This window comes from Haliaeetus albicilla, chromosome 3 (genome assembly GCF_947461875.1).
Source record: "Haliaeetus albicilla chromosome 3, bHalAlb1.1, whole genome shotgun sequence".
Lineage (NCBI taxonomy): Eukaryota > Metazoa > Chordata > Aves > Accipitriformes > Accipitridae > Haliaeetus > Haliaeetus albicilla.
In genome coordinates, this window is record NC_091485.1 from 52,930,683 (window position 1) to 52,956,947 (window position 26,265).

Genomic DNA, 26,265 nt, shown 5'->3' on the forward strand with positions numbered 1-26,265 from the left:
GTAGAATATTTATTGCCAAGAATAATTGTGAATTAGAGGCAAATTGTAATTCACATTTGGGGTATTTTCCCTTAACTTTAGGGGGCTTTGGATTTGGCTGTAAACCTGGTAACATTTCCAGGATCAAGCTCCTATTCCAAACCTTGTTATAACAAGGCTCATGTTAGAAAAGCTTGTAAAATAAAGCAGAACATTTGCATATATGCCCTCATTATAAATCAGGGAGAATGTATCACTGGGTAACTAGCACTAGGCATTCCTCCTTCACCACGATGCATGATTTCTGATCACTACAGGAGCAGGTCTGTGGGAGTCAAAGTAAAGTCTGGCATAGCCAAGTATTTGCAATCCACTCTCACGTCCTCAGCTCACTATCAGCTTTAACAGGTGTCCAAAGCACAGAATCCAGTATCATTTAAGAAAAATGAGTTTTTAAAGCCTGTTTTACTTCAGAAACCCTCATGGCCAGCTTGAATTCTTCACTGTTTTTTTCTCTCCACAAAAGTAAACTTCTGTGCTTTAGGTCAGCATGACTGTGAACATGAATGTGTTAACATGGAAGAGTCATTTGTGTGCAAATGTCATCATGGATACGCCCAATGACATGATGGCAATACGTGCAGAAATGAGCGTGTCTCATGAACTGCAGTGACTAGTTACTGCAGTGGGGCGAGGTGTGAACAGAAAGAGAAAATGCTCCTGGGTCCCTTTTGAGATCTTTCTGAGCTATGCAAACCTGTGTTACTGTAAAGTCTGCCATGAGCCAGTCCTAGTGAATTAATGCTATAGTGAGATCCCTGATCTAATAGAGAACTAGAGCATCATCTTCTTCAAACCCAGTAACTGGGGAATTGTCTAACACAAAGCCAGTGCTTGCTGTTGAACATCTGTATCATTGCTATGGGCTATGTAAACTGCAGCACACCTGATACTGATGTATGCCGATATGTGAAGATATGTAGAGACTTCCCCCTTCTACATGTTTACACTTTCAGTGATCTGTTTGATAAAACGTCCTCTTTTTATAAGAATGTTACTAAACAAAGGATCAATGTTGCACCAGAAAAAACCAACATTGCCCACTTGATGTCACCCAGTTTTTAGAAGACACTTTTATTGCAGAGAACCATTTTGCACATCATCAAAAATACTGGCGGCATTTTCCCCTGATGTACTTATGACATTTTTCCAAAGGAACTCTCAATCACTGAAATTAAAAAAAAGTTAATAGGCCAGGGAGTAATTATTTTTAAATAAACTGTTTGTGATAAAGCCATATTTAAGGAAACTTGGATGTGTTGCAAAATCTCAGAACTTTTTAACAATTATGGTTTTAGGCTATCGCAAGTTGAATATTTAAAAATTAATATATCCCAAAACACTCATTGTTTTTAAAAATACTGAGCCTTTCCCTGTCCCTTCTCCTCCTTACATTTTTTTTTACACATGTAGTAAAGCACACGTGATGACCAAATTTACAGTTATACTAATTTCTAAAGACTGGTAATTAGCAGCTTTGTGATTACTCCACTCTTTGAAAGAGTGTGTTAAAAGATTCTGCATGAGAACCCAAAGTATTTAAATGTTAAAATTCACATTAGTGTGGGTGTTTGTATTGTAAAAGATGGTGCCAAACAGATGCAATTTTTCATAGAGAATATGGGGGGATAGTTATTTTCTTTTTTTTCCCCACATTTTTGTGTGCTCTGAGAAGTTACACAAGCCTCTTCACGATGACGTAAACTCTTGGAAAAAGGAGAATGTTCCAGCTGGAACTTACTTTAGCTAGTAAAAACTGACACCTCAGCTTCACTTTTTCAAGCCAACGTTATCTCTGTCTACGTATAATGGTAAATCTGGACCAATTACTGCAAACTCGTTGCTTAGTTAAATAAACTAATAAACAGCAATATTTAGAACTAAGTAATTTTACATTAAGTACAGAATTTTTTTTACATAAACAAACAGCTACAGACATGCCTGTTCACATCTGTAAATGATTTGCAAATAGCGACATATGAAACTGTTTGTGTCTGAGAGAACTCCACTGCTTTTGATCAAGTTAAGCTAAAGTAATTTGGGCCTATATAACTAAAAATAGCCATTAACAAGTCAAACAAATATTATGAGGAAGTTCAGTATAAAGCTTTTTTCCTAAAATGTACTTTTTCTGTATTTACAGAGTCAGCAGATTACATAGTACATCTGCAAGGGCACGTATCTCACCCTACTGCTTTGCTGTTCATTCTATGAGACAGTATAATTTTTAAACCCAATTCACACCTCTCTCTACCTTCCCCCACCCTTCATCTTTCACACAACCAGTTGCATACAAGACTAAAAAAATATTCCACTTTATCTTACTTGGAATAGGAATAGCAAAATCAAAGAAAAGGAACATATTAAGACACTCTCACACTCATAATCTGTATCTGTCCCCCACTAGGCTTTAACTGCTTGAATCTGTTGGCAGGTTAAAGTTCTAAATTGGTGATTTCTCATCCTGTTGAAAAAGAATTTACTGTTTATGAAATAATATGAAAGTCATAATTTCTGTTTCAAGAGTTACTACTATTCATACTTTCTCTCTGAGAAAGTTTTATGATGAACAAAAGAGGGAGTTTTGCTTTTTAAAGAAAGAAAGCATGATTCTGCAGGTAAGACTAGGTAGGACTTCAAGGTTCTCCCTTCGCTCCGCACTAGTTTCCCTTTGTGATTTTTGGCAAGGGAAATCTGCACTTCATCAAGTTTGTTATCTGCCAAGTGGGGTTGTTGTATTCATTTTACTTAGGTGTTGTTAATTAGTTCAAGTTACTCAAATAGGTGGGGATACTGCATAAATAAAAAGTTGTGCTGATCTTTTTCCCTTACTCTGCAAAGGCATCGTGTACTAACTACAGTGTCATAGTGTATGTATCTAAGGCTCCAATGTGATTTCTTCAATTATTAACACACATCAATAGGAGTGGACCACTGTGCTGAAAGCAATCATGGCTGTGAGCAACTGTGCCTAAATACTGATGGCTCCTATGTCTGTCAGTGCTCTGAAGGATTTGTCATCAATGAAGATCTAAAAACCTGCACACGTAAGTCTTGTGGGAACCTCCTTGATGTCAGTTTACCCGGGAAAGGTTTCTGTTTTCATACAAGGAAGAGGACACACCTTCGATTTATTCTTACAGTCTGCATTTCAATAATACTTTAATAATTATTTGAAAGCAGAAACAGACAGAAAAAGGACTTAGGAAAGGATACTTGTCAAAATAACTGTAAATCGTCACATATTCAAAAAAGTTTTGGAAGATCTGTTCATCCCCAGGTGTTAGAGACAGTTTTTCATTCATATGACAAATGTGTCTGACTGACAGGTCATTCTTGACAGTAATGTCCCCCAGGCAAACTACATTAGCTTACCTGGGGCAGGAGGAAAAGTGAGAGTCCCACACTGAGCCTTACATTTTGCATGGGAACCCTTAATAAATGAACAAAAGTTGTCATGACAGCTCTTTGTAAATCCAATGATCATTGAGAATCATTGCAGTTTCACAAATAGCCAAATTGCCTCCTTCACTGGAAAAAGAGTATATAGAAAGGACCAGGAAAAGAGGAATGTGAATGCATTTTACCTGGTGACTTTTCCTGGACCTCTTTGATGAGAGGGTTTTGGCTGCTTTTTCTACAGATTTTGGAGGTACATTATTTTTCAAGTTTGTTCAGTGTCAGAGTAGCTCCAGAGTTTGCTCCATTTCTTGCACTTAGGCAACACAGTTTTAACAGAAGTCAAAATGCAAGTGCTCAGTCACAAAAATGATCTAGGGAGAAGTGAGGCAAATCAGTAAAGGCAATTTGTCTTCGTCTTTAATCTTTTCTTTGCCTGCATGCTAACCTTTTTTAGCCCTATCCAATATCTTGACAGACTTTGTTTCTGTCTGCCCCTTTCTAGAGAGCTGCAGCAAGCAGAACTAGTATACATGTAACAGTGATAGGGTCTGCTAGAAACAATTTATCTAGACATTTATCTAAAAGAACCACTGCAAATTTAGAAACAGCCTAACTGTGGAGTTTATCAACTTGCATATGGAAAAATCCCTTTTCCTTTGTAGTAAAAAGAGGTCGTCTTTTCACTCTTTGAGTTATTTTCCTCCAGGCCATACTTGGAGACCTATCAGCAGCATTAAAATAGTGCTGCAGCATTAAAATAGTGCTGCAGCTTCTGGAATCCCTCCGTGCAATGAAACTGAGCCCTTTTGAATAGCTCCTCTTCTTGCCAGCATACCCCTCTCCTCATATATATTTAGGAAAGAGATTTGTCCTATTCCTGAGCTCCAGATGAGCTGTTGAAAACTCGTGGATGTTTTCAGGCTATCATGAAAAGAGTTCTGGCACTTTGGGATTTCCTGAATGAGCAGTTGAATGGAAGGGATTAACATTTAACATATACCCCTCCTAATGGGAAAACATCTGGGAATTACAATTCTGGTGTCATATACACAGGCACAAGTATCTTTAAGGCAGCTGTGGGAACACCTGAATGGTAAACAGGTTTCTACTTTAACAACCAGTTACAAAAAAATGAGTGACACTGTCTGTGTAGCCAATAGATAGTAGCAAGTGTTGCCTGTGGGATCCCAGGGGTCCTATGTCTTTGTATTACAGAGAAGAAACACGAAATTTAAGATGAAAAATGGACCATATTTGACAGTACTTGTCATTTGCAATTCTTTGCAAAAGCTTGAATAGTCTAAGCCAAAGCCCAGTGAGGTCCCTGAGAGGTATTCTGCTTGCTGCCACAGCAGCTGAGTCAGGTGCACAAGTGAGTTCTGGGGACTGCCACCTTCACATTGGGCCATTTAGAGACTGTATTTAAAGAAGAATGTTCACAAGGTAGCTTTTATGTCTTTGCCACTGTCTTATATAAAATCACTGCTAAGGTGTTTTGTTTTGTATTTTTAAATTCAATTTGTAAGTATTGAGACGTGGACTGGACTCTGCTGAGCTATTTTAAGCATAGGAAAGTATGACTTCTCAACTCTACTTAAAGCAACCAATGGAAAGTACACCACAAGGCCCTCTTACATTTTATTGAAGCCATGTGTATATTATCGAATAAGGAACTGGATTATTGTTTAAGCAGTTCAATGTATTTATATTTACTTGCTTATATGCCATGCAAATATTAGAGATGAAAAATAATTGATTCATTATTTGTTAATTTTTTTAAATAACTTCAATTGCTCCTGCAGGAGTTGACTATTGTGCTCTGAGTGATCATGGCTGTGAACATTTGTGTGTAAATGGCGACAGATCTTATACTTGTCAGTGTTTTGAAGGATACAGGCTTCGTAATGATGGGAAAACATGTAAACGTAAGTCATTATTCAGCACCTCAGAGTTATATTTTTATTACAGCCATAGAAGAAATCTGTAAGGTAGGATTTGATTGCCTAAACATTGCTGTTCAATGTCATTTTAAATGCTCAAGGATTCGAAAAGTTCATAGTTTCCCCTTTGGTGTCATATTTGCCAGCAGTATGTCAATATCTTGGATATGCTAAGGCATCTAAAGTGGTACTGGATGCATACTTTTAGGCACCTGAATCACACCCTAAATATCTGTGCCATTTAAAAAGTAGCCCTGAAATTGGACTGTTGTGGATTCAAAACTATTTTATTCTGACTTACATCCTTATATGGGACAACTGTAATTTTCTTCTCAAATCAAGGCAAAAGTATATAATGTTTCTAAAGCCTGATGCAGCATGAAGCTTGCAATATTATTAATGGAAAGTTCATTTTGTGCAGCATGGGATAAGGATGATTGAAAAAGAGATAATTGCATTACACATTTGACTACATTATGCAGTTACGATGAGTGGCAGATAGCAAGAAAAAATTAATTGCAGATTTTTCTCCATTTTTATAGCTTAGATCATTAAGTGATCGAAGAAGAATCATGGATAAGTCTCTGAAAAACACATAGGCATTAAGTATTTTGTAACTGTAATCCCAATAATACCCATGGATCTCATCAACATCTGCTATTAAAAAACATTTACAGAAAAAAAAAATTAAGGTCATACAGATATTACCATGACAAATGAAAAGCTACTTATTCTCAGTTTGTGTATCACAACAACACTCTACTTTGTCATTCCACACAAACAGAGACAAATTCTGCTTGACTCAAAAAGTACTGTCACTCTAAAAGCAAATGAAATGTTTTGTCCATGCAGAAGTCCAGAGGGATCTAGATAGATTGGAGCACTGGGCAATGATTAATGGAATGAAAGTCAAAATGCTGAATTCTGCACCTAGGACGGAGTAACACCAGGCACAAGTATAAATTGGGAGTGGCTGGAGAGCAGCCCTGCAGAGAGGGATCTGGGGGTGCTGGTCGACAGCAGGTTCAGTATGAGTCAGCAGTGTGCTCTGGCAGCCAAGAGGGCAAACCGCATCCTGGGGTGCATCAAACACAGCATAACCAGCCCATCAAAAGAGGTGATTATCCCACTGGACACAGCGTTGGTGCGGCCTCACCTCAAGTAGTGTGTGCACTTCTGGGCCCCACAATTCAGGAAGGATGTGAAGGTCCTTGAATGTGTCCAGAGGAGGGCAACAAAGCTGTGAAAGGGCTGGAAGGAATGTCCTATGAGGTGCAGCTAAGGACTCTGGGTTTGTCTAGTTTGGAGAAAAGGAGGCTGAGGGGTGACCTCATTGCTCTCCACAGCTTCCCAAGGAGGGGATGTGGTGAGGGAGGTGCTGATCTCTTCTCCCTGGTACCCACTGATAGGACATGTGGGAATGGGTCAAAGCTGCGCCAGGGGATGTTCAGACTTGACATTAGGAAGCATTTCCTTACCAGGAGGGTGGTCAAACACTGGAACAGGCTTCCTAGAGAAGTGGTCAATGCCCCAAGCCTGTCAGTGTTTAGGAGGCAATTGGACAATGCCCTTAACAACATGCTTGAACTTTTGGTCAGCCCTGAATTGGTCAGGTAGTTGGACTAGATGATCGTTGTAGGTCCCTTCCAACTGAAATAGTCTAGTCTAGTCTATTCTAAGTCCTTGCAGGAAAATAAAGGGTGTGGGGAAGAAAGTGAAAGCAAGATTTTAGTTTATCTAACATTAATTAATAGATTGTATTTTATTTTATTTTGAAATATGAATTGTATCTAAATTCTGTATCAGAAAACACCATTGAACATCTGCTTGCCCGATTATAGCTGACAATTTTCCAGAACTTCACAGCAGGAGCATGTGATTTGTCTTTCTCACTACCCTTAAATACTACATACACCAAACTTTTGTAATCCTACTTTACAGAAAAATTACAAACAACTTCTGAAGTTAAGCACAGGGGAAAAAAAAGCATAACTGTTTCAGGTTTGAGCAGGTTCATTAGTGAAGATAAAATATGATGATAGAAAGATCTGTTTCTCACCAGAAAGTTTACTTGAAATGTGGATGTGGGATTTAGGTGCCTTTGGAAATCTCTGTGGGTCACTAATCTGCATGCTAGGTACACGTGAAATGCTACAAACTCTAGAACTGGAACAGTGGCCTTTTCCTTAATAGTAAGGTTGTAAAATTAGCAGGACAAAGATGTACCTTTTCATTACAATAAAAAAATACAGCAGGTGCTATAAATGATTTGCAGGATTGAGTCCAGTACACTAGCAAGGACAAGAACATTGAGTAGCTGGGAGTTCTAAGACTTTGAACATTTTGCCTTTAACTAACACAATTTTTTATCTATTAAACTATTCCCAGGTAAAAATGTCTGCAAGTCAGTCAACCATGGCTGTGAGCATATTTGTGTTAGCACAGACAATTCCTACATCTGCAAGTGTCGTGAGGGATTCTCACTGAGAGAAGATGGCAAGACCTGCAGAAGTGAGTGATCGGTATCTATTGAACATTTTTGCACGTGCACCAGGCAAGCAAGAAAGGGTTTTTTCACTTTTTACTGGAAAAAAATCTTCCTTTTGATACATTTTTTTAACATGTTTTCATTCAAAACCTGTATTTATACCAATCATTCCTAGGACGGGACATCTGCAAATCAGTCAGCCATGGCTGTGAGCATATTTGTGTTAGCGAAGATGACTCGTATGTTTGCAAGTGTCATGAGGGTTTTCTTCTGAGAGAAGATGGGAAAACATGCAGAAGTAAGTACTCTGATAATTACTCATAGGCTTTTATCTACAGTATGTAGATTTGTGGAAGTGTTCTAACAAATACAACAACAGTTTACTATTATAATATAGGAGTAGTATTGTTATATCTGCCAGAAGCTTGTAAGAGACTCTGTGGACAAAAATGGTGTATTTTAATAGCCAAACCGATATGACTGGAGACAAAGACGACTCACAATTTTTCAGGTACCAAGAGTAAGAAGTGTTTGCTGCCTAAATTTTTGCCCATTTCTTCCAGTGATATCAGTAGACCTAGTAAAAGCTATTACTTCTCCCTGCTTGATACATTCACTGTAGATGTGCTTTAACCAAATATCATCAACTGTTCTCAGATAAAGACATTTGCAGTTCAGTTGACCACGGCTGTGAACATGTTTGTGTTAATGCTGATGAGTCATACATCTGCCAGTGTTACGAGGGATTTGCGCTAAGGGAAGATGGAAAAACCTGTAGAAGTAAGTATCCTTATCTTTAATTGAAGATATCCTTTATAATCTGTGCATTCATAGACATGTTTTAAATGCTGGCAACCTTGTCTTTTTTCCAGATAAAGATGTTTGCAATTCTGTTGACCATGGCTGTCAGCATGTTTGCGTGAATACTGATAGTTCATACATGTGCCAGTGCTATGAGGGTTTTGTGTTGAGGGAAGATAAGAAAACATGTAAAAGTAAGTTATTTTATGTTACTGTATTTTTTGCACTCAGAGGCCTACTGAAGAAACATATTGTGTTAGAGGTAGGTCTTCTTATAGGGGATTTTGCCTGACAAAAAGGAGGATAAATTCTTTATTTCTAGGAGCTTATTACTTTTAGTCTTTAAAGTTTTGGAAATGTTCTCATTCATCAAACTGTAGTAAATAAAATCTAAATTATTCCTAGATAAGGACGTCTGCAAATCAGTCAGTCATGGCTGTGAACATCTTTGTGTTAATAATGATGATTCATACACTTGCCAATGCCATGATGGATTTGTACTAAGGCAGGATGGGAAAACATGCCGAAGTAAGTAGCTTATGAATAAAAGAAGAAGTTTCATTTTCCTTTTATTAGGAGGTTATTCACCGATTCATAGTGGTCAGAACAGAATATTGTTCTCTATAGGTCATAAGACTTCTATAAAAAAATTATTGTTTGAAGTAAAGATACATTTCAGAAAATCAGCCCATTTTAAGGTTTGAATGTAGCTTTTAAAATGTGAACTTCATTTCTATATTGAGTACGTTGAGTTTTAATCTTGAGCATAGGATGCTGCTGCATTTTACTTTGATGGGCTGAAGTTCTAATTGCCACTGTGTCATTCTGTGTATATTCATGCACATCATGACTTAACCTGTTCTTTAACTTAACCTCTTAGCATGTTCTTTTGTAAATGATAAGCAGATGAAAGTCCTTCAGGCTCTTTATATATTTTCTAATCTTTTCATAAGTCTCTTCTTGCTCCTCCAAAAACCTCTGCTATTTATCACCATCCTTGTGGCGTCACCACAGTGGTACGAAGTCTTCTAATAGGACACAAAGCAAGGTCCAGGGTAAAGGAACAGTAACTTACCTAATTCTTATTTGAATCTACCTATCCTTTTTTATCTTTTTTTTTAAATCTGTCTTTTTTTTATGACCAAAGATACCATTAGTCTGTGACCAAAATATTCTGTTAGCACTTGTGTTCTGTTGGTTATCTACCATGATTATAAGCTGTTTAAGACTCTCAGTCACATAGGTGTCCTACATCCTGTAAGTACAGCCTTCATTCTTTGTTTCTACATGTATAAGCTTAGTTCTGGCTATTTTAAAATACATATGAATTGCTCTTAACCAGCTTGCAAAAAGATCGTGTCTCCTTATATCAGCAGCTGCTCTATTTTTATTTGCCATTCTCTCAAAACTGGAGTAACCTACAAACTTTGTCAGTGATTATTTTGTATTTTCTTTTGGTTTGTTCATAAAAATGTGAAGTAGTAGAGGAGCAGGGCAAATTCTCAGAAACAAAGCCACTTGATGTTCCCTCATTTACAATTTATTCTGAAGACCTCTCTAGCCAGTGTTAATCCATATAATGTTGATACTGTAGTCTATCTATCTCCTTAATCAAAATAAATACCAAGACTGCTGCCTTACTGAATGTTCCATTGTATGAACAGCATAAGCTTTATGAACGATCCTCCATTAAAAAAGGTATTTATTTAGTTTTCCAGGATCTATTTTTCCATAACACCAAGTTGATTGATATTAATCCTCTTTCTTTGATTTTACTCTGAATCAAGTTCCACATTATCTATTCCATTATTTTAATGCAGATCAATGTCAAGCTGACAGGCTTACAATGAACTACTCATCCTTTTCAAACACTGGAACAATAGTATTTTTTCAGTGTGTGTGCATATACTGGGGATGGAGACTGCTCAGTGTTTTAGGGCTTCCTCAGAGTTCTAGGAGTTACTGAAAAGTAACAAGAAGTATCCAAGGTGTTCTTCAGCCAGCTCTTTTACAACTCTTCACTGCAAATTATCTGGAGTTACTGATTTAAAAATGTGTGTGTTTAGTAGGTGCTGTGTGACCTGCTTCTCAGCTGATGAAACTCTTCACTCCAACAATATCATCAGTAGACTATTTCATAAGTTCAGATCTGAATACACTAAATATTTTTAACATTTCTGCATTAAGATTGGCAATTTAGCATTTCTATTAATTAACAATACATTCTTAGAATGCTTTTTGTCCCTAATAGTCTTTAAATAACTTACTTATACTATCCTTTATTTTGTTGGCTATGCACCTCCTTGTCCTTTATCGTATTATTTCAGTGTTTTCAAATTCCTAATATTTTCATGTTCAGTAAATACTGTGAATATTCCTTTCTTTCAATTATTATTCAAATCTTATACCTGTTTTCAATCTCAATTTCTAAATGAGGTTGCTTTTTTTAACTACTCTGACATTCTTTTTAGATTATTTTAGGGAGTTATCTAGTAAAATAACCTTAAATAGTGCAATCATTGACTTTTTTTTTTATTATTATTATTTCCCCCTATCCCAAAATATTCTGGTTCATATTTGCTTTCGGCTATGTAAAAGTCATCCTTTTGAAGTAATAGCCATGTCTGCTGCTGGTTTGTATTTGATTCTGTTTAAATTTGATTCTGACAAATGTGTCTGAGTTGCACACAACTGTGTATAAGCAGATGCTAATTTTTACTTACATGGTAATTTCTTCTTTATCTGCTATAATGGGATCTAGTTTAGATTGTCATGCCTTAAACGTAATGCTTGTTGAGTTAGCATATTGTCCTCTGTAGTGATTTTTGGAATTTTTGTATTGGCAGCATGAGACCTCCATGTAATTTGGCTCAGACTGAAGTTCTTGTAAAAATACAAGTTTTTTCTTCCCTACACATTAAACCTAAGTATTTTGCTGAAGAGTTAATCTGTACTTGACTGTCAGTACTGTTCTACATTCTATGTAAAGGTAGTTCTCCATTAGCAATTGAGAATATTTTCTTTTGTGTTGCAGTGAAAAAGAAAGGGAATGCTGATAGATGGCTCCACTTCCTTCTGTACTTTCTCCCCATCTGTCCTTCTTGAAGAGGTTTTAACCAACTGGTTTTAACACTGCAGTCATACAAATCCTTCCATCAATTTTCAGCAATACCAGTTAGATTTTATTTATCCTCTTAAATGAGTAGTTCCTACTCTTCTGGGGTTTATGCAGACTCTTGGCATTGATGTAAGGATGTTAAAGAATTATTTTGCTTCATGTCCTGTAGCGTTTTGCTTAATTTTGGTTTTACCAGCATGAATTTGTGCTAAATGACTGTACTAAATTATTCCCTCCTTTCACTCTTACTGCTTTTAATGTAAAGTCCTCCTCCTTAATCTAGTCAGATTAATCCTAAAATGATTTATTGTCAGTGGGAGGCCATCCAAACCATGCAATTCTTTCTGCTCAGATGGTGCAGAGTTTACGCTGCATGTAAGCTAACCTGTCTATCATTTAACTAGCCAGAGATTTGCTTTCAATTTGCAGACTTCCAGCTTTCTTTGCTCATGGAATTACCCCCCCAGTCTTTGTATTTATAAAAAAAAGTTAAATTAGCAAACCACATTAAATATTATCTCACTATTCCCAGGCAAGGATATTTGCAAATCAGTCAACCATGGCTGTGAACATGCTTGTGTTAATGCTGGTGAATCATTTGTTTGTAAGTGTCAGGAGGGATTCCTTCTAAGAGAAGATGGAAAAACATGTAAAAGTAAGTAGTCTGATATTTATCAGCATACTTTCTGTCTGCAGCTCATTCATGCTTGTGTAGAAATGCATTAACTATCAAGAGCTGTTATATGTTTTCAGATAAAGATCTTTGCAAATCAGTCAACCATGGCTGTGAACATGTTTGTGTTAATACTGATGACTCGTATATCTGCAAATGCCATGATGGGTTTTTACTGAGAGAAGATAGGAAAACCTGCAGAAGTAAGTAGCATGAGGACTTAATTTGATGAATTACACATATAATCGAGGCCTCTGCTGATGTATGTTGACTACCGCCTATTCTGTTTGCAGACAAGGACATTTGCAATTCAGTCAACCATGGCTGTGAACAACTTTGTGTGAATACTGAAGATTCCTACATCTGCAAGTGTCGTGAAAAATTCATACTGAAGGAAGATGGAAAGACATGTAGATGTGAGTAGCCTGAGCTATAAAAGTATGTTTTTATTTGAGGCTTTTAAGTGTTGTGGCTGTGAGCATTTGCACATGTGTATGTTTGCGATTTCCAACTATCTATCTGAGCTGGTTAATAAAAGATATTATCTCTTCCTAACGAACCTCACCTCACAAACTCCATCCACTCTTGTCAGATAAAGATGTTTGCAACTCAGTTGACCATGGCTGTGAACATATTTGTGTTAATACTGAGGATTCCTATATCTGCAAGTGTCATGAGGACTTCATACTGAGGGAAGATGGGAAAACTTGTAGGAGTAAGTTGTTTAATCTTTGTTTTGTACTTCCTGATGTATTAACGAAACACATCATGCAACAGTAATGTGTTATTTGTGTCTTTAATATAGAACCAACTTCATGAAGTGAGCTCCTTCATGGAAGATTATTGCATAATTTTTACATTTTGTGAAAGTTATTTACCTAGCTAACTGTGCTAAATATAATTTTCATTATTCCAAGGTAAAAATATCTGCAAAACAGTCAACCATGGTTGTGAACATGTCTGTGTTCCAACTGGCGATTCATACACGTGTCAGTGTCACAAGGGATTTATATTGAGGAGAGACAGGAAAACATGCAGGAGTGAGTAGCTGAAACTTTTATGGGGAATGTTTTTTCAGTTGTAAAAGAAATAACAGACTTAATTACACTCAGAGCTTGTTTGTGCCAGTTTTGCATTTAACAAATCATCTAATAAGGAAATTCTCTTAACAATTCTCAGATAAAGACCTGTGTAAATCCATTGACCATGGCTGTGAACATGTGTGTATTAATAATAACAATTCATACAGCTGTCAGTGCCATGAGGGTTTTGTCCTGCGACAAGATGGGAAAACATGTCAAAGTAAGTAACTCAGTATGTCTGTCGGCCACTCTTCTCTGGCATTGCTACATAAAAGAACAAAGACGTTATACTCCTTTGTCATACATTCTTTAAATATCATGTTTGGAGTCTTCTAATTTATAAATATGTTAAATAGAATACATATAAATATTTCATTTTTTCCTAGATAAAGATGTCTGCAAATCAGTTGCCCATGGTTGTGAACATATTTGTGTTAATAATGACGATTCATACATCTGCAAATGCCAGGAAGGATATGTACTAAAAGAGGATCAGAAAACATGCAGAAGTAAGTATATTTTATTTAGAAAGCATTTGTTTGCTTGATTTCTAAAATTACTTGACCTCACTTCAAACGCCTCACTTCAAAAAATGCCTCACTTCAAAAATGATATGATATTTGAAAGCCCAAAGCATATGTGAGTGTGATGCAAAATGTCTTGAACAATTAACTTGATGCTCTCATAAGCAAAAAACTAACAAATTGGAACAGTTTTTTTGGTGTTGCACCAAGTACAACAATAATTCTTTCCAAACATCAGGAAAAAAGCCAAAGTGAAATCTGATTATCAAGGAATGTGCACTTTAATCAGATTCATATATTGTGAAGCTTTTATCTTTATATACTCCATTTTAATATATGATTAATTCTATTTGCTTTTCTTCCAACATGACATGCTTAGAGTATGACATGCATTTATCTCATCACCCCTTAATACTTGGAAGAGAAATTCTTCTACTGGAACTCAGTAAAAACATTTATTCTGAAAAAATGGATGCCTTAGTTGGGGAGACTATTACCAAAAGAATGGTAACATGTTCATGGCTGATCTCAATCCTAACTAAAACCATTCACCATGAACTGCTGCCCTATCTTAACTTACGCAATGATATTGAGGTGGTTCTGATATTTGTATTCATTGCATTTCCATTGCCTTAGTATGTGTGACACATCTTTTCCTCAGATGACTGCAGAAAGGAATTCTTGGACAGCAGTTTTAAAATTGAGCTACAGTGTAAGAAGAAAAGCCCAAGCTTTAAAGCTGAAAAGTCCTTATTCCTACACTGACTTGGTAACAGTAATTTCTGCAGTCAAAGTAATTTCTGCTGCACAGTTCTCTCTTGTATAGCGCTTACAGCGTTCTTACTATACAAACATCAGAGATGACTGGAGGTCAAAGTTCATTTGCTCCAGACTAAGATCCAAATCTTAGATTCCTTAGTATGGCAAATTCTCCCTGGAAGTTATATTGATCAAATAGGAGCTGAGAATCTCTGCAGCCAGCCCCTTGCACAAAGTGCACTAGTCTATGCCTGCTGGAGGCAATTGCTTTCCAGAATAAAAAAACACCTGGCAGAACCAGTCTGCAGCTTCAAAGATATTCTCCAGTCCCTAAATTCCTTAACCTTGTCATGGATGCACAGTGCCTACAAACTGCTTTGATTTTTGTGTGTGCACTTGCCAAAAAGTATGAGAACTCCAAATTTGTCAGTCTCCTGACAAACTCCCAGCTTTAATGGGTAAACAAGAAAAGGTTAATTTCAGCAATACATAAGCCTTCTAATTACAAGACTGTTAGAGAGTTACAAGCAAAAAGACTTATATAAACAATTCTGATCCATGTTTAGCAGCTAGGCACACTTCTAGCATTTAGTCTCTCACCTATAGTTTTTTTAGCTGTTTTTCTGCCACTACAGGTTTAAGTTTGTGCTATAAAAACATGTGCATTGTCTGAATTTTGTCCCCAGACTTGACCCTCATCCTAAGCCCTGGGACAGACTGCCTAACCCTTCCCTTCTCGCTCAGCCTTCCCCAGGCTCTTTGGCTTTTACCTCACTGTTCCTTGCCACTCTAAACATGACTCCTAGATTTTCACCTTATATACAAGTGTGGTTTCACTGACTCATTTCTTTGTACCACCTTTACCTTTTTGCTACTTCTGCAACACAAATGCAGCTCCAATGATTCTCTTCCATGTCTTTTAGTGCTGGTCATCTACACAAATGTAAAGTTAGCATACTGGCCTATCCCTGAAAGAAAATGATGGCAGCTGTCTCTATATCCTAGCTATGTTCTTCAGTTACACAATTGTCTCCACTTAGCAGTCATTCTTAAAATTTGCTGATTGTTGCTGTATTTTTAAGAGTTGTAGTATTCTGCTAAGCAGCATGTCTCAGTATGTATTCTGTCACACATCTGTGATTACATTTTTTTTTAAACTCTTGGTTATAGGCACACTCTTAGCTTTTGATATAGACTGTACACAACATCTTTAGACACACTGGCAAAGTTGGATGAGCCAGAAACTCAGGTGATCTCTAAGTTTATACAGTCCCTGGTTACCTAGGTCCCTTTTTCAGCTTTGTGAGAGTTTTTTCATGATCTGAACACTCTGCTGCTTATTTCACAGGATGCACTGAAGGCCCAGTTGACCTGGTGTTTGTGATTGATGGATCAAAAAGTCTCGGAGAGGATAATTTTGAAATTGTAAAACAATTTGTCTCAGGAATCTTGGATTCACTTGAAATTTCACCCAAAGCTGCTCGAGTTGGTTTGCTTCAGTATTCCACTGAAGTTCGCACAGAGTTTACATTAAGGCAGTTCAGCTCAGCCAAAGACATGAAGAAAGCTGTATCGCAAATGAAGTACATGGGGCGAGGTTCCATGACAGGACTGGCTCTGAAGCAAATGTTTGAGAGAAGCTTCACAGAAACAGAAGGAGCAAGACCATTTTCAGCAAATGTCCCTCGAATCTCCATTGTGTTTACAGATGGACGAGCCCAGGATGAAGTCTCCGAGTGGGCTGCTAGAGCAAAGCGCAATGGTAAGTGGAGATGTTTTTGACTCATTCTGAAAGGCAAATATTGTTAGAAATAAGATGTAGTAATCGTGTTGACGTGCTACAGTATGTACTAATCAAGAAAGCATTTGCCAGAGCAGTTTGGCTAGTACAATGACCACTGTAGCAGAACATCATATCTTTGGTGTTCACAGGAGCCTTTGCTACAAGGCATGTACTTCATCCTAATGCAGGACCCACGATGAGTCTCTCGCCACTGCAGTTCCATGCCATCCACAGGCAGTGGTACTACCCACCTGGCATGCCATGCAGTGCCTTGAACATATCCACTAAAGGTAGACATTTGATACAGAGATTTGGGAACACTGGAAAGTTCATCAAAAATTCTAAGAAAACAATAAAAAAACCACCAACCTGTCGCTTCAAAATACAGGAATCTATCCTCCTGAGAAATACTATGGTAATAATTGATTACTTTATATTTTTATTTACATATATCCTGTATTTTTAACCAATTTTATAGTGCTGATGGTGTTCTGGAAGGAAGATGCATCCTCTTTACAAAAGGATATAGCTGTAGTGCTGTCTATCTTTCTGTTTCTATGTGCCTTATCAGGTGATATGCTGAAATGTAACTGAAAACTGGTGATTTTTAATTTAGAATATGTCTGGGCATAAATCCATCCTCTAGGACACCTGTACCACAAATCAGAAAATTTTCAGCTGTTTAGCAGAGTCAACTGAAAATTTTCAAAACTTTTCAAGAAAATAAAGGAACCTTTTTTTCTTTGCAAAACATTTTCTGAGAAACTGCTTCAAGAACCGTGGCTGATAGCCCACAACACAGAGAAAACAGTCAGACTTTAGAAGATACTGCACATCTTTTTTCTGTTCTTGTTTTATTGACCTGATATATCAATCATAACTTGATACATGATTAGTATACTGTTGGTCAGGACTGATACCTCTCTGTAAGGAGAAAAGGGAAAAATGTCCAAGGGTATGAGAAGAGCATGTGTTAATAAGGGTGCCATTACAATGAAATATAAACAAAGTGGTTTTTAAAATATTAAAAACAAAACCAAAGATTTATATGCTAACTAGTGAGATCAGAGAAATTACATGGAGGATTTACAGGACTGAAGAAGGAAAGAAGTACAAGCCAGCCTTGCTTACTTGCTGAATGAAACCTCAGCTCCGGACTGCTTACGCTGATATTTGTAATGCTACAAGCCAAATCCATCCCCTGTGTAATTGCAGTGTAGACAATGTAGTAATGCTGAATATGAAATTGGCCTTGACTGCTTTATCACTGATATCTCCAAGTCTTTAAAAAGCAACAGACCTCAGCATGACTGGTCCATTCATTAAATTGAATCAGCTTCTGGTGAATGCTTTACTTTCCTGGCTGAAGTACAATGGTAGGCAGATTCACGATGAAAAGTAAGGAGATGCTTACGTTAAATGTTAAAGAGTTGGAAAATGTGTATTTTATGATGTTATCAGGCCCCGGATTCTTCAGCAAAAAGGTTAAAGTTGCAATTCAGTGAGTGTGTAGCTGTGATAATAAAGAGGTATCAAACCTCCTCATCCTAAGTTTTATCTGAAACCAACCAGCTGAGAAGGCAGCTTCTGCACTTGAATCTTATAAAAGAGCATGAAATAATATGAAGCTAATAGTTGTATTCTGAATTACAAAATCAGTACTAGTTGTGGACACTTTTTAAGCCAGATCTGATGTAAAGAGAAATGTTGTATCAGATCAGTTGTTCACAAGAATAAAAAAATAACTGCTGAAAAAGGGGATACTGAAGATGACTATGTTTTGTATTCATTGCTTGTTTAAAATCTGTCTGGTGAGAGGGCTGTGAACCACTTCTTGCTTCCCTGCTTTCAGAGTGAAGAAAACTACAAATCCCCATTTACTTTCTCCCTAGCACCTCTGCTGGAGAAATGCTTGTCTGGAGCATCCCTGTTATGAGGCTCTTTCTCTCCTAGCCCCACAAATAATTTCTTTTCCCATGTTCTTACCCTCATAGGTCTGGGTACCTTTGCAGTGCCTCCCAGATGACTAGTGTCCCTTAGAGTGCAAGAATCTAGTCTCAACGTGCTCTGAGGATTTCAATGAGAGACTACATATTTATATTTTTCTTAAAAAAATACTGCCATCTTTCAGGATTCTGCCCCATTTGCTAATATATAATAGATCTTCCCATCGGTAATTAGCTCTATTGCACACACCCTACATACACAGACACACATAAACCAGGAACTTTCAGTGCAACTGTGAGGCTGACTTGTGTGATTCTCTTGGATGTTTTGCAGCACTCTTTCTGGGTTCATTTACTATCAGTAGTGGCCAACCAACTGTCATATCTAACTTAAAAACTATCTATTAAATTACAGCAAAGCAGTGAGTTTCTACATATCTCTCAATAACTAAAGCATATTAAGCCTGTTCAAAACCAATTTTGAAGTTACATAGCATATACATTTCTTGTGCTTTTCCCTTCTCTCTCTCTCAAATGACTAATGCTCATATTTTCCTTTCATGGCAGAACAAGGGTTTAGAACTGCTGATGTAATAATTATGTGCAATTTCTTTTGAATCTAGGTATAATTATCTATGCCATTGGAATAGGAAAAGCAATTGAGGAAGAACTGCTGGAAATTGCTTCTGAGCCATCATATAAACATCTCTTCTACGCTGAGGATTTCACAGCTATGGAGGACATCAGTGAAGAGCTAAGAGCCCAAATCTGTGAAGGTAACTGTACTCCACTTCCATTGAGATAGAAGAGGTATAAATGCTTACAGATACTTTGCAGGCCTAAAAGGACAACTAGTTTCCTAGTATAGGTCATAGATCATTGGTGTCAGACGTCGCAAAGCATAAATCACTCACTTTCTGCCCTTTATTACATGAGGAATATAGACCCTTAATCTATCACCAAGTAAAGGTATATAATAATTGCCTTTCCTTTATTTTCATAAAGGTTGCATAAGGTGTACACCTCTGTGCTCAGAAGAATCAATTGCTCCCTCCCCTTTCTTTTTCTACAGATAAGTCTAGCCATGCATGGAACCCCACCCCACCAAAGAAGCATGATCTACTTCATTAGGCATGTGGGAAAATAATCAGGGATTTGTAATGTCTTAATGAAAATAAAAAATTACTCTTAAGACCAGTGGCAAAAACCTAAACCACAGCAAAACAAATCATCAAGAGCTGTTGTGCGTATTTATAGAAGACTAAAAATAGTTCATTGAACATACATTCACAGCCATAAAGAGTGGATCTCAGTTATGCATAAACTCCAAGTTTTGCTCCACAAATGTGGAAGGTTTGTTCCAGAAAGCACCCTTCCTCACTCTGGCACGAACAGCCTCTATATAAACATTCCCAGCTGAAGTTTTGCAAGGGGAAGGGGGAATGTGAGCTGGGACAAAAGCTGTTCAGCCAGAGAGAGGACAGCATGTCTCTCCCACTCAGACATTATGCATTCCCAGGACTTAGTATTATTTGTACACTCAAATTGGTACCTGAAGCAAAAGTCAGAAACATCACTGTGAATAGTATTAGTCATAGCACTAGAATTGTGCAAGATGATTTAATTTTCACTAGCTTTTATTTAGTTGTTTTTCTTGGAATTAAATGCAAACAGGTTTTATTTTCTTCTCTAATGTTACTGTGTAAAATTGGCTGGCAAGCAGCAGTGCATTTCTTCCTCATACAGATGTCAAGGAAGAATCTGAAAAAAAAGAACCTAAGAATATTTCTTAGGGTGTATATTCTTTGTGTTTCTCTCAGTTCTAAGAAGTCCTAGTTCCATCTTTCTGAAACACAAAATACTATGGTAACATGAAACCAAGTCTGTTCAATTAACCTTCTTATTAAGCAGATAATCTGATGATGATAGCATATCATCTTAAAAGCTTGGGGAGACACCAAATCCAAAACTATCTGGCAACCGGTATAATTCTCACTCATTACCAAACCCCAGAGCTTGGTGATGAAAATGCATCCTTCAGGTACCCACAGCAGTATTTAGCAACCACAGTTTTCTTTTTTAACTACATTACTTACCATACGAAAAATAAGTAAAACCTGCCCCTTTGTGGCAGTTTATAGACTACACCTCTAGTAACTGGGCAGAGCTGGTGCCTCTTGGCTTCTGTCCTCCTCCTCTCTCACCAACAGGTAATGCCTCACACCTGTGAAATGAGGAGCCAGCCTTGTTTTTCTGGACACTCCAGGACTACCTATTGCTCATCAACTCACTCCACCAGAAATTCTGCTTCCAACCCTGTTACACAAGCTGAAAGTTCACTTTTTTACAGCCTAAATTTTCTCCCTCCTTTGCAACAGCAGTAATTTAATTTTTACTCCAGCCTTGGTCCTTACCTGAGGACTTCTGAGGCTCCAGCCTGTGAGGGCAGTGGGAGACCCTCTGAACATCATGGACTCCACTGACAAAGCCTCTTATCCCCAGTCCCAGCTGTGGATGGGCTGCCTGTTTCCAAGTAAAGCAGAAGCCCCCAAATCTCTTTCAGGGTAAGGCTTTTTCCTTTCATTCTGCAAGAATGCATCAGCCTTGTAGAATAGCTGCTGGTTACTATTATTCATTCAAGATGACTAGTAGAAAAAAAAAAAGTGGTTTTCTCTTTTGCTTCTTAAGATGAATTCAGTCAGAAGGTTCCCATTCATTGCCTTGGTTAATGTTCATTTCTCATCTGACTGGAAGCACTAACAAGGCTGCAGCAGTGTCATACATAATACGCACTCATCATGATTGCCTCTTCACCCGTTCTGAGCATGTGCATTATGGGAGCCTTTAATTATATGGTCACACACTATTTTTGTCACAAGACCCCAGCCCTGATCAGATGACAGTACTCAGCAGCCTTGCTGGTTAACGTTCTGTTCTCTTTCCAAATTGCAGATCATTATCACTGCTGCAAATAGTCAGCTGCTGCTTTTGACATGTTTGAAGACACTTTCTCACAGGCTTTTCCTAACAGAATACTTAGGTTTTGTTATAAAACAGAACACTAAAAACAAACACCTAACTTTAGCATTGTTCCCCAACAAATGAGTATGCTCACTGGAGTGACTTCACCAAGGGACTCAGTTCAGGTTAGCAGCCTCTGTTGCTACTTGCCTGATTATTTACAGCTTTACAGAGGTGATTAGATCAGAAATCCTTGGACCCCTACCAGTTTCTGAAGCCTGAAGAGGAGTTTCTGAAACTCCCAGTTCCCATCCCAAACTGGAAACCTTCTGCCACACGTCTACCAGTCTTCTGTCCCTTACATCTGAACTCCAATTACTTGTCTATACCAGCCCAGTGTCCAAAGCTCAAAACTTTTCAGGTCAGTTCCTCTGCCCTTCCTAGACAGCCTCCTCATTAGCCTACAGCTCTTAAACAACTTCTAGAGCAAGTCATTACCCAGGGTCAAACACTCAAGATTCATCTCACCTGTTTCTTCCCTCCTACACTGGAAATCTCACCATCCTTGTTCCCAGTTGATCATTCTTCTGCTAGATTCCTCACACAGTTTGTTTCATTCCTTACCTTGTGATCTCATCCCACACCTCTCTGCCCTGAACTCTTCTTCAAAATCTGTGTTGCTTCCACCAGCTGGTTACCACAGACTTTTTGATATATATATATTGTAGTTCTTCCCACTGAACTCTGGTCTTCTTACTCAACCACTCATCTCCATTCACTCCCTGTTGCTCATGTTCGGTCATTCCAGCCCCAACTCAGAGGGTCTTACCTCCTTCCCAGTGCAACTTAGCCCAGCTGCATATATATTATTGCACATCTGTCAAAATTCACTAAACCAACAGAAATCCCAATAGCTACAACAAACCTCTGGGGCCCAGAAGCATCTTCCATCTCCCTTCATGGCATATCAGAAGAGTTTGCACCATCCCCTTTTACCCTCACACATTCACTTTCCGTGAAGGAACTCTGGGTATATTTGCAGGGAGGGAGTCCCAGATGTTCCATCCACTCCCCTGGCATAGTTGATCAAGTCATGCGGTTGTTAAATATATGTTCTTCAGTTCATCTGGGCCATTAAGGGCTCCACAGTTAATTGAAGGTAAAGCATTTATTTTCTATAAAAGAACCCATTCTTAATGAACGACAGGTGCCTCTACATTGCCCTCTTGCGGCAAGAAAGGGGTAGTGCACAGAACGACTCGTGGGTATACCTGCATATAAAGTTTCCATTTCTTTCCAGACACCCTTTGACTAAAAAGATGGGTATGTGGAGTCTGAAATAAACTCCTACATTTTAAGGGTGTGCTTCATGAATTTTTTTTTTAATTTTTGCTTATAACTGTAGTGCATCAAATAAACTCTACTGCACCCTTCTCACCTAAACACTCCCAACTCCCTGATCAATGTTTCCCATTATAAAGAAGACAATTTAAGGAAAATAAGAAATTTCTTCCTTCTTCAAGCAGTTTTTTGTTCTTATCAAGTTCACCCCAAGGGACTCATGAATAACAATGAAACATGCAAGAATTTTCACTAAAGGACACAAAGTAGTCATTTCAGATTGCTTCACTACTATAAATCTATTCGTAAAGCACTTCTTGTTTTGGAAGAGTTCCTCCGATAGTCTGAGTTGAAGGGTGAGTCCTGGAGTTTCCATCAACACTGAACCTCTTCTAAACTGCACAGGTATGAGGCATTCTCCATGTGTTACGAGAGACAGAGAGAAACACCAAGTTACTAATGAGAAACATCTCCGTTTCTAGGGAATGTGAACATTTTTATTGCTCCTTTTGTGATCTCATTTCCTTTGGCAATTTCTTTCTACACCAGCCTTGAAAGAGTCAGCTCGCCAGCAGGATCCATCATCTGGGAGGCTTCGCAAGACTGGTCCACAGCCTTCAGGTTTGCTGTTTTAAGTCAGTGTCCTGCTGTCTCCCCAGATCATTGCTAAATTGCCTCTTTATGCCGCCTTCTGTAAAGAACCCTTAACAAGTCACCTATAAGAAAATTGTTCATCCCATTCCCTTTCCTACCCCGCTCCAAGCCACCCTCCTTTCTGCAATTCAAATCTGCTTTGTACCAAAAATTTGAGATTGACTGTAACAAACACATGGCTGCATGCTTCTTACACCATCCAAATGAATTACTTCATGGGGAAACTTGTATTTCAACACTGTGCTTGTTATTTTAAAGCATGTTCAGCTTTCAATCACTTCTGTTTCTCACAGGAACCTTCACAACTCCCTTTCAGTTCTGCAACCCACAACTTAAATCATGTATACAGTAAATACAGCCTAACAGCTCCTTCACATCTTTGTATCCCTAGTCCTCTCCATGAATGATCCTCACTGCAATCAGTGAGATTACTCACTAATTAAGGAGAACTCAGTGCATGTGAGTAGAAAAAAATACTGTATAATTAAGTGAAGTGGGTTTGATTTTTAGACTTTTGGGGGGTTTCCTGCAGGACCTGAATCAACCACAATAGCCATCACAGATGTCATTGCCTGTCCCAATCTTGCAATACACCACAAGTATCTTTTTGAAGACAGTCACACTCACTCAACAAGAACAACAGGTAATCAGGTTACCTTTGTTTAGAATAATCCAGACTGCTCTTTGAATATATAGGCCCAAGTGTTGTGTACTATTTCCCAGTATTTACAAAATCTGCCCCAGAGCATTCCTTTGGATGTTGACCTGTTTTGAGAACAGGAAGCTGTATTAAACCTGCTCTGCATTTATAAGTCCTTGTCATTTCCTGCCCCATCCCATTGGATTTATTCAGCATTTAGCCTATGCTTGACTGTTTCTGTTTTTCAGCAAAAGCTTCAAAAGATAAAGACCAATGCAAATGTGAAAACCTTGTGACATTCCAGAACTACGCAACCAATGAAGTAAAAAAACTCACCCAGCGATATATCCTTTCAGAATTGTTTCTTATATACAAGACAAGTGGGGCAGGTTAAAAGAAACTAGAACACATCAAGTCTAAGCTGTCTCCATAGCTCAAATCAATCTACTGTAATGAAAAGCTAAACTACTTAATAGATGTTAATCTCCAAGAAATAAGGCTTTCAAGACTTGCAATCTGCCTCTCCTTCATAGAAAGGACCACAATATTAATAAGGATCTTAACTTTTAATAATCTCTAACAGTAAACACCTTCAGGGACAGCAAAGAAATGACTGGTCAAATTCAAGACTAACACTCTTTGCTTTGGGTTATTTCTTCAGATGGCATCAAAATAGCATTTACTGGCTACAGGAGTCAGAATACAGGAGATGTTTCCCTTCTGAACCGCTCGGTAAAGTGCCAGATGCAGCGAGTCATTTAAAACAATACTCCAAATGAAGAGGAATTCACAGGACTGAGACCCTATTAGTTTTGCATAAAAAATATGCAGATAAAAATTAGCGAAGAGCACATCAGCAGCTTTCCCCCCCGACAAGTTAGTCTGTCTTTTCAAGGGAGCTGTTTGTACAGTAGCCTTTACACTACCTCTAACATCCACCAGATGTCTTGGGAGACAACAGCAGCAAGTTGGCAATACAACTGTCTGCATTATTTTGCATCATGCAGTATTCATGCAGCAAATTCCTGCGTCTTCTTCATGAAAGCTGCCTCTGCCTCATCAAATAGTAAGACGACATCATATCTTGTATTTAAGTTTTGTAACTGTGTGAAAGAGCAATAAGCACTCTGCACTTTCTGCACAGAAGAGTGCAGGGATACCAACGGCTCTTAACTGTGTGCTTCCTTGACAAGAACAGCTTCAGACTGAGGAACTTGTGGAGTTAAGTCTGTCCAGAATCAGGCTAACAGAGCCCTCAGTGGTCATAACAACAGGCAAGACCACAGAGGGCTCTGTTAGCCTGATGCAAAATACTGCCTACCAGTTCAGACTTACCTTCAGCTGTAACTGCAGCAGCCAGCCTCACTCTCTCACCTTCCCTAGTGAATCCTTCAGCAGGTAGCTTAAGGAATCATGTTCTGATCACTTGATTAATTTTAAATTATTCCATGCAAAGTAGAATACCTTCATAAAGGGGGGAGAAAGCCATTGCATAAGGTTATTGCTAGGTGATTGAAATGCTCAACATATATACTTCTCTGAAGGGACTTCTCTAAAGTCTCCAAATGACCAGAGAAAAATTTCTACGTCATTTCCCACATCCTTAAGAGCATTATCCAGACATGCAGTTCCAACCTCGATGCTGACAAGAAAGCAGACCACTCCTTCCCCCTTCAGCAGAAGCCATAGCCTCTTCACTGTAATCTCCTGCAGCTGGGCTATGAGGAGCTCTGAGCTTACTCAGAATCAAAGAAAACAGTTTAGCAACATGTGTGGTTTTGCTTTACAATTTAAGCAGCAACCCTGGCATCTGAGAAGGACTCAAGGTGATGGAAAAGCTGCTGACACTGAGCTGAAGACCTTTGCATTTTGATAGAACTGTGCCAAGCACTTCCCCAGAGCACTGTGCTTATCTACTGTGCTAATCTAATTCTTGCTAACTGCAGAAGACTGCTGGCCAGTCCCCATCCCAGTAATCTGGGGGGAGTGCAGAGAAGGAGAACTGGCTACAAACCTAGCTCCAGTTACAGAATATAAATTTAGAGGAACCAATCCAAACTGTTGATGACTTGTATCCAACTTCATTTAACTTTTTCTATCAGTAGATGAATGCA

The 26,265-nt window shown here is 38.2% G+C and overlaps 1 protein-coding gene and 1 long non-coding RNA gene across 9 annotated transcripts in view; one reads left to right on the plus strand and one right to left on the minus strand.

Annotated features, from left to right (window-relative positions):
• The window catches only part of MATN2 (matrilin 2), a 76,793-nt gene that overhangs the window by 48,971 nt on the left and 1,557 nt on the right, over positions 1–26,265 (plus strand). For 4 of the 7 annotated variants that reach the window (XM_069779739.1, XM_069779740.1, XM_069779738.1 and 1 more), the window contains exons 8-26: positions 2,964–3,086; positions 5,244–5,366; positions 7,770–7,892; positions 8,045–8,167; positions 8,527–8,649; positions 8,742–8,864; positions 9,076–9,198; positions 12,321–12,443; positions 12,542–12,664; positions 12,755–12,877; positions 13,054–13,176; positions 13,379–13,501; positions 13,641–13,763; positions 13,930–14,052; positions 16,175–16,588; positions 19,179–19,331; positions 23,407–23,478; positions 24,044–24,154; positions 24,400–24,495. In XM_069779739.1, coding sequence (XP_069635840.1) covers positions 2,964–3,086; positions 5,244–5,366; positions 7,770–7,892; positions 8,045–8,167; positions 8,527–8,649; positions 8,742–8,864; positions 9,076–9,198; positions 12,321–12,443; positions 12,542–12,664; positions 12,755–12,877; positions 13,054–13,176; positions 13,379–13,501; positions 13,641–13,763; positions 13,930–14,052; positions 16,175–16,588; positions 19,179–19,331; positions 23,407–23,478; positions 24,044–24,154; positions 24,400–24,495 — 2,568 coding nt within the window. The remainder of the gene's footprint in view (positions 1–2,963; positions 3,087–5,243; positions 5,367–7,769; positions 7,893–8,044; positions 8,168–8,526; positions 8,650–8,741; positions 8,865–9,075; positions 9,199–12,320; positions 12,444–12,541; positions 12,665–12,754; positions 12,878–13,053; positions 13,177–13,378; positions 13,502–13,640; positions 13,764–13,929; positions 14,053–16,174; positions 16,589–19,178; positions 19,332–23,406; positions 23,479–24,043; positions 24,155–24,399; positions 24,496–26,265) is intronic. The other 3 variants (XM_069779742.1, XM_069779745.1, XM_069779743.1) reach the window with 3 other exon arrangements.
• LOC138684801 (uncharacterized) lies at positions 15,257–24,401 on the minus strand. Of its 2 annotated transcripts, none has more exons than XR_011324093.1 (2): positions 20,970–24,401; positions 15,257–16,567 (listed from the first exon to the last, which is right to left on the minus strand). It is a non-coding gene; the product is annotated as an uncharacterized lncRNA (long non-coding RNA). The 2 variants fall into 2 exon arrangements; XR_011324092.1 differs by having other exon boundaries at positions 15,257–16,570.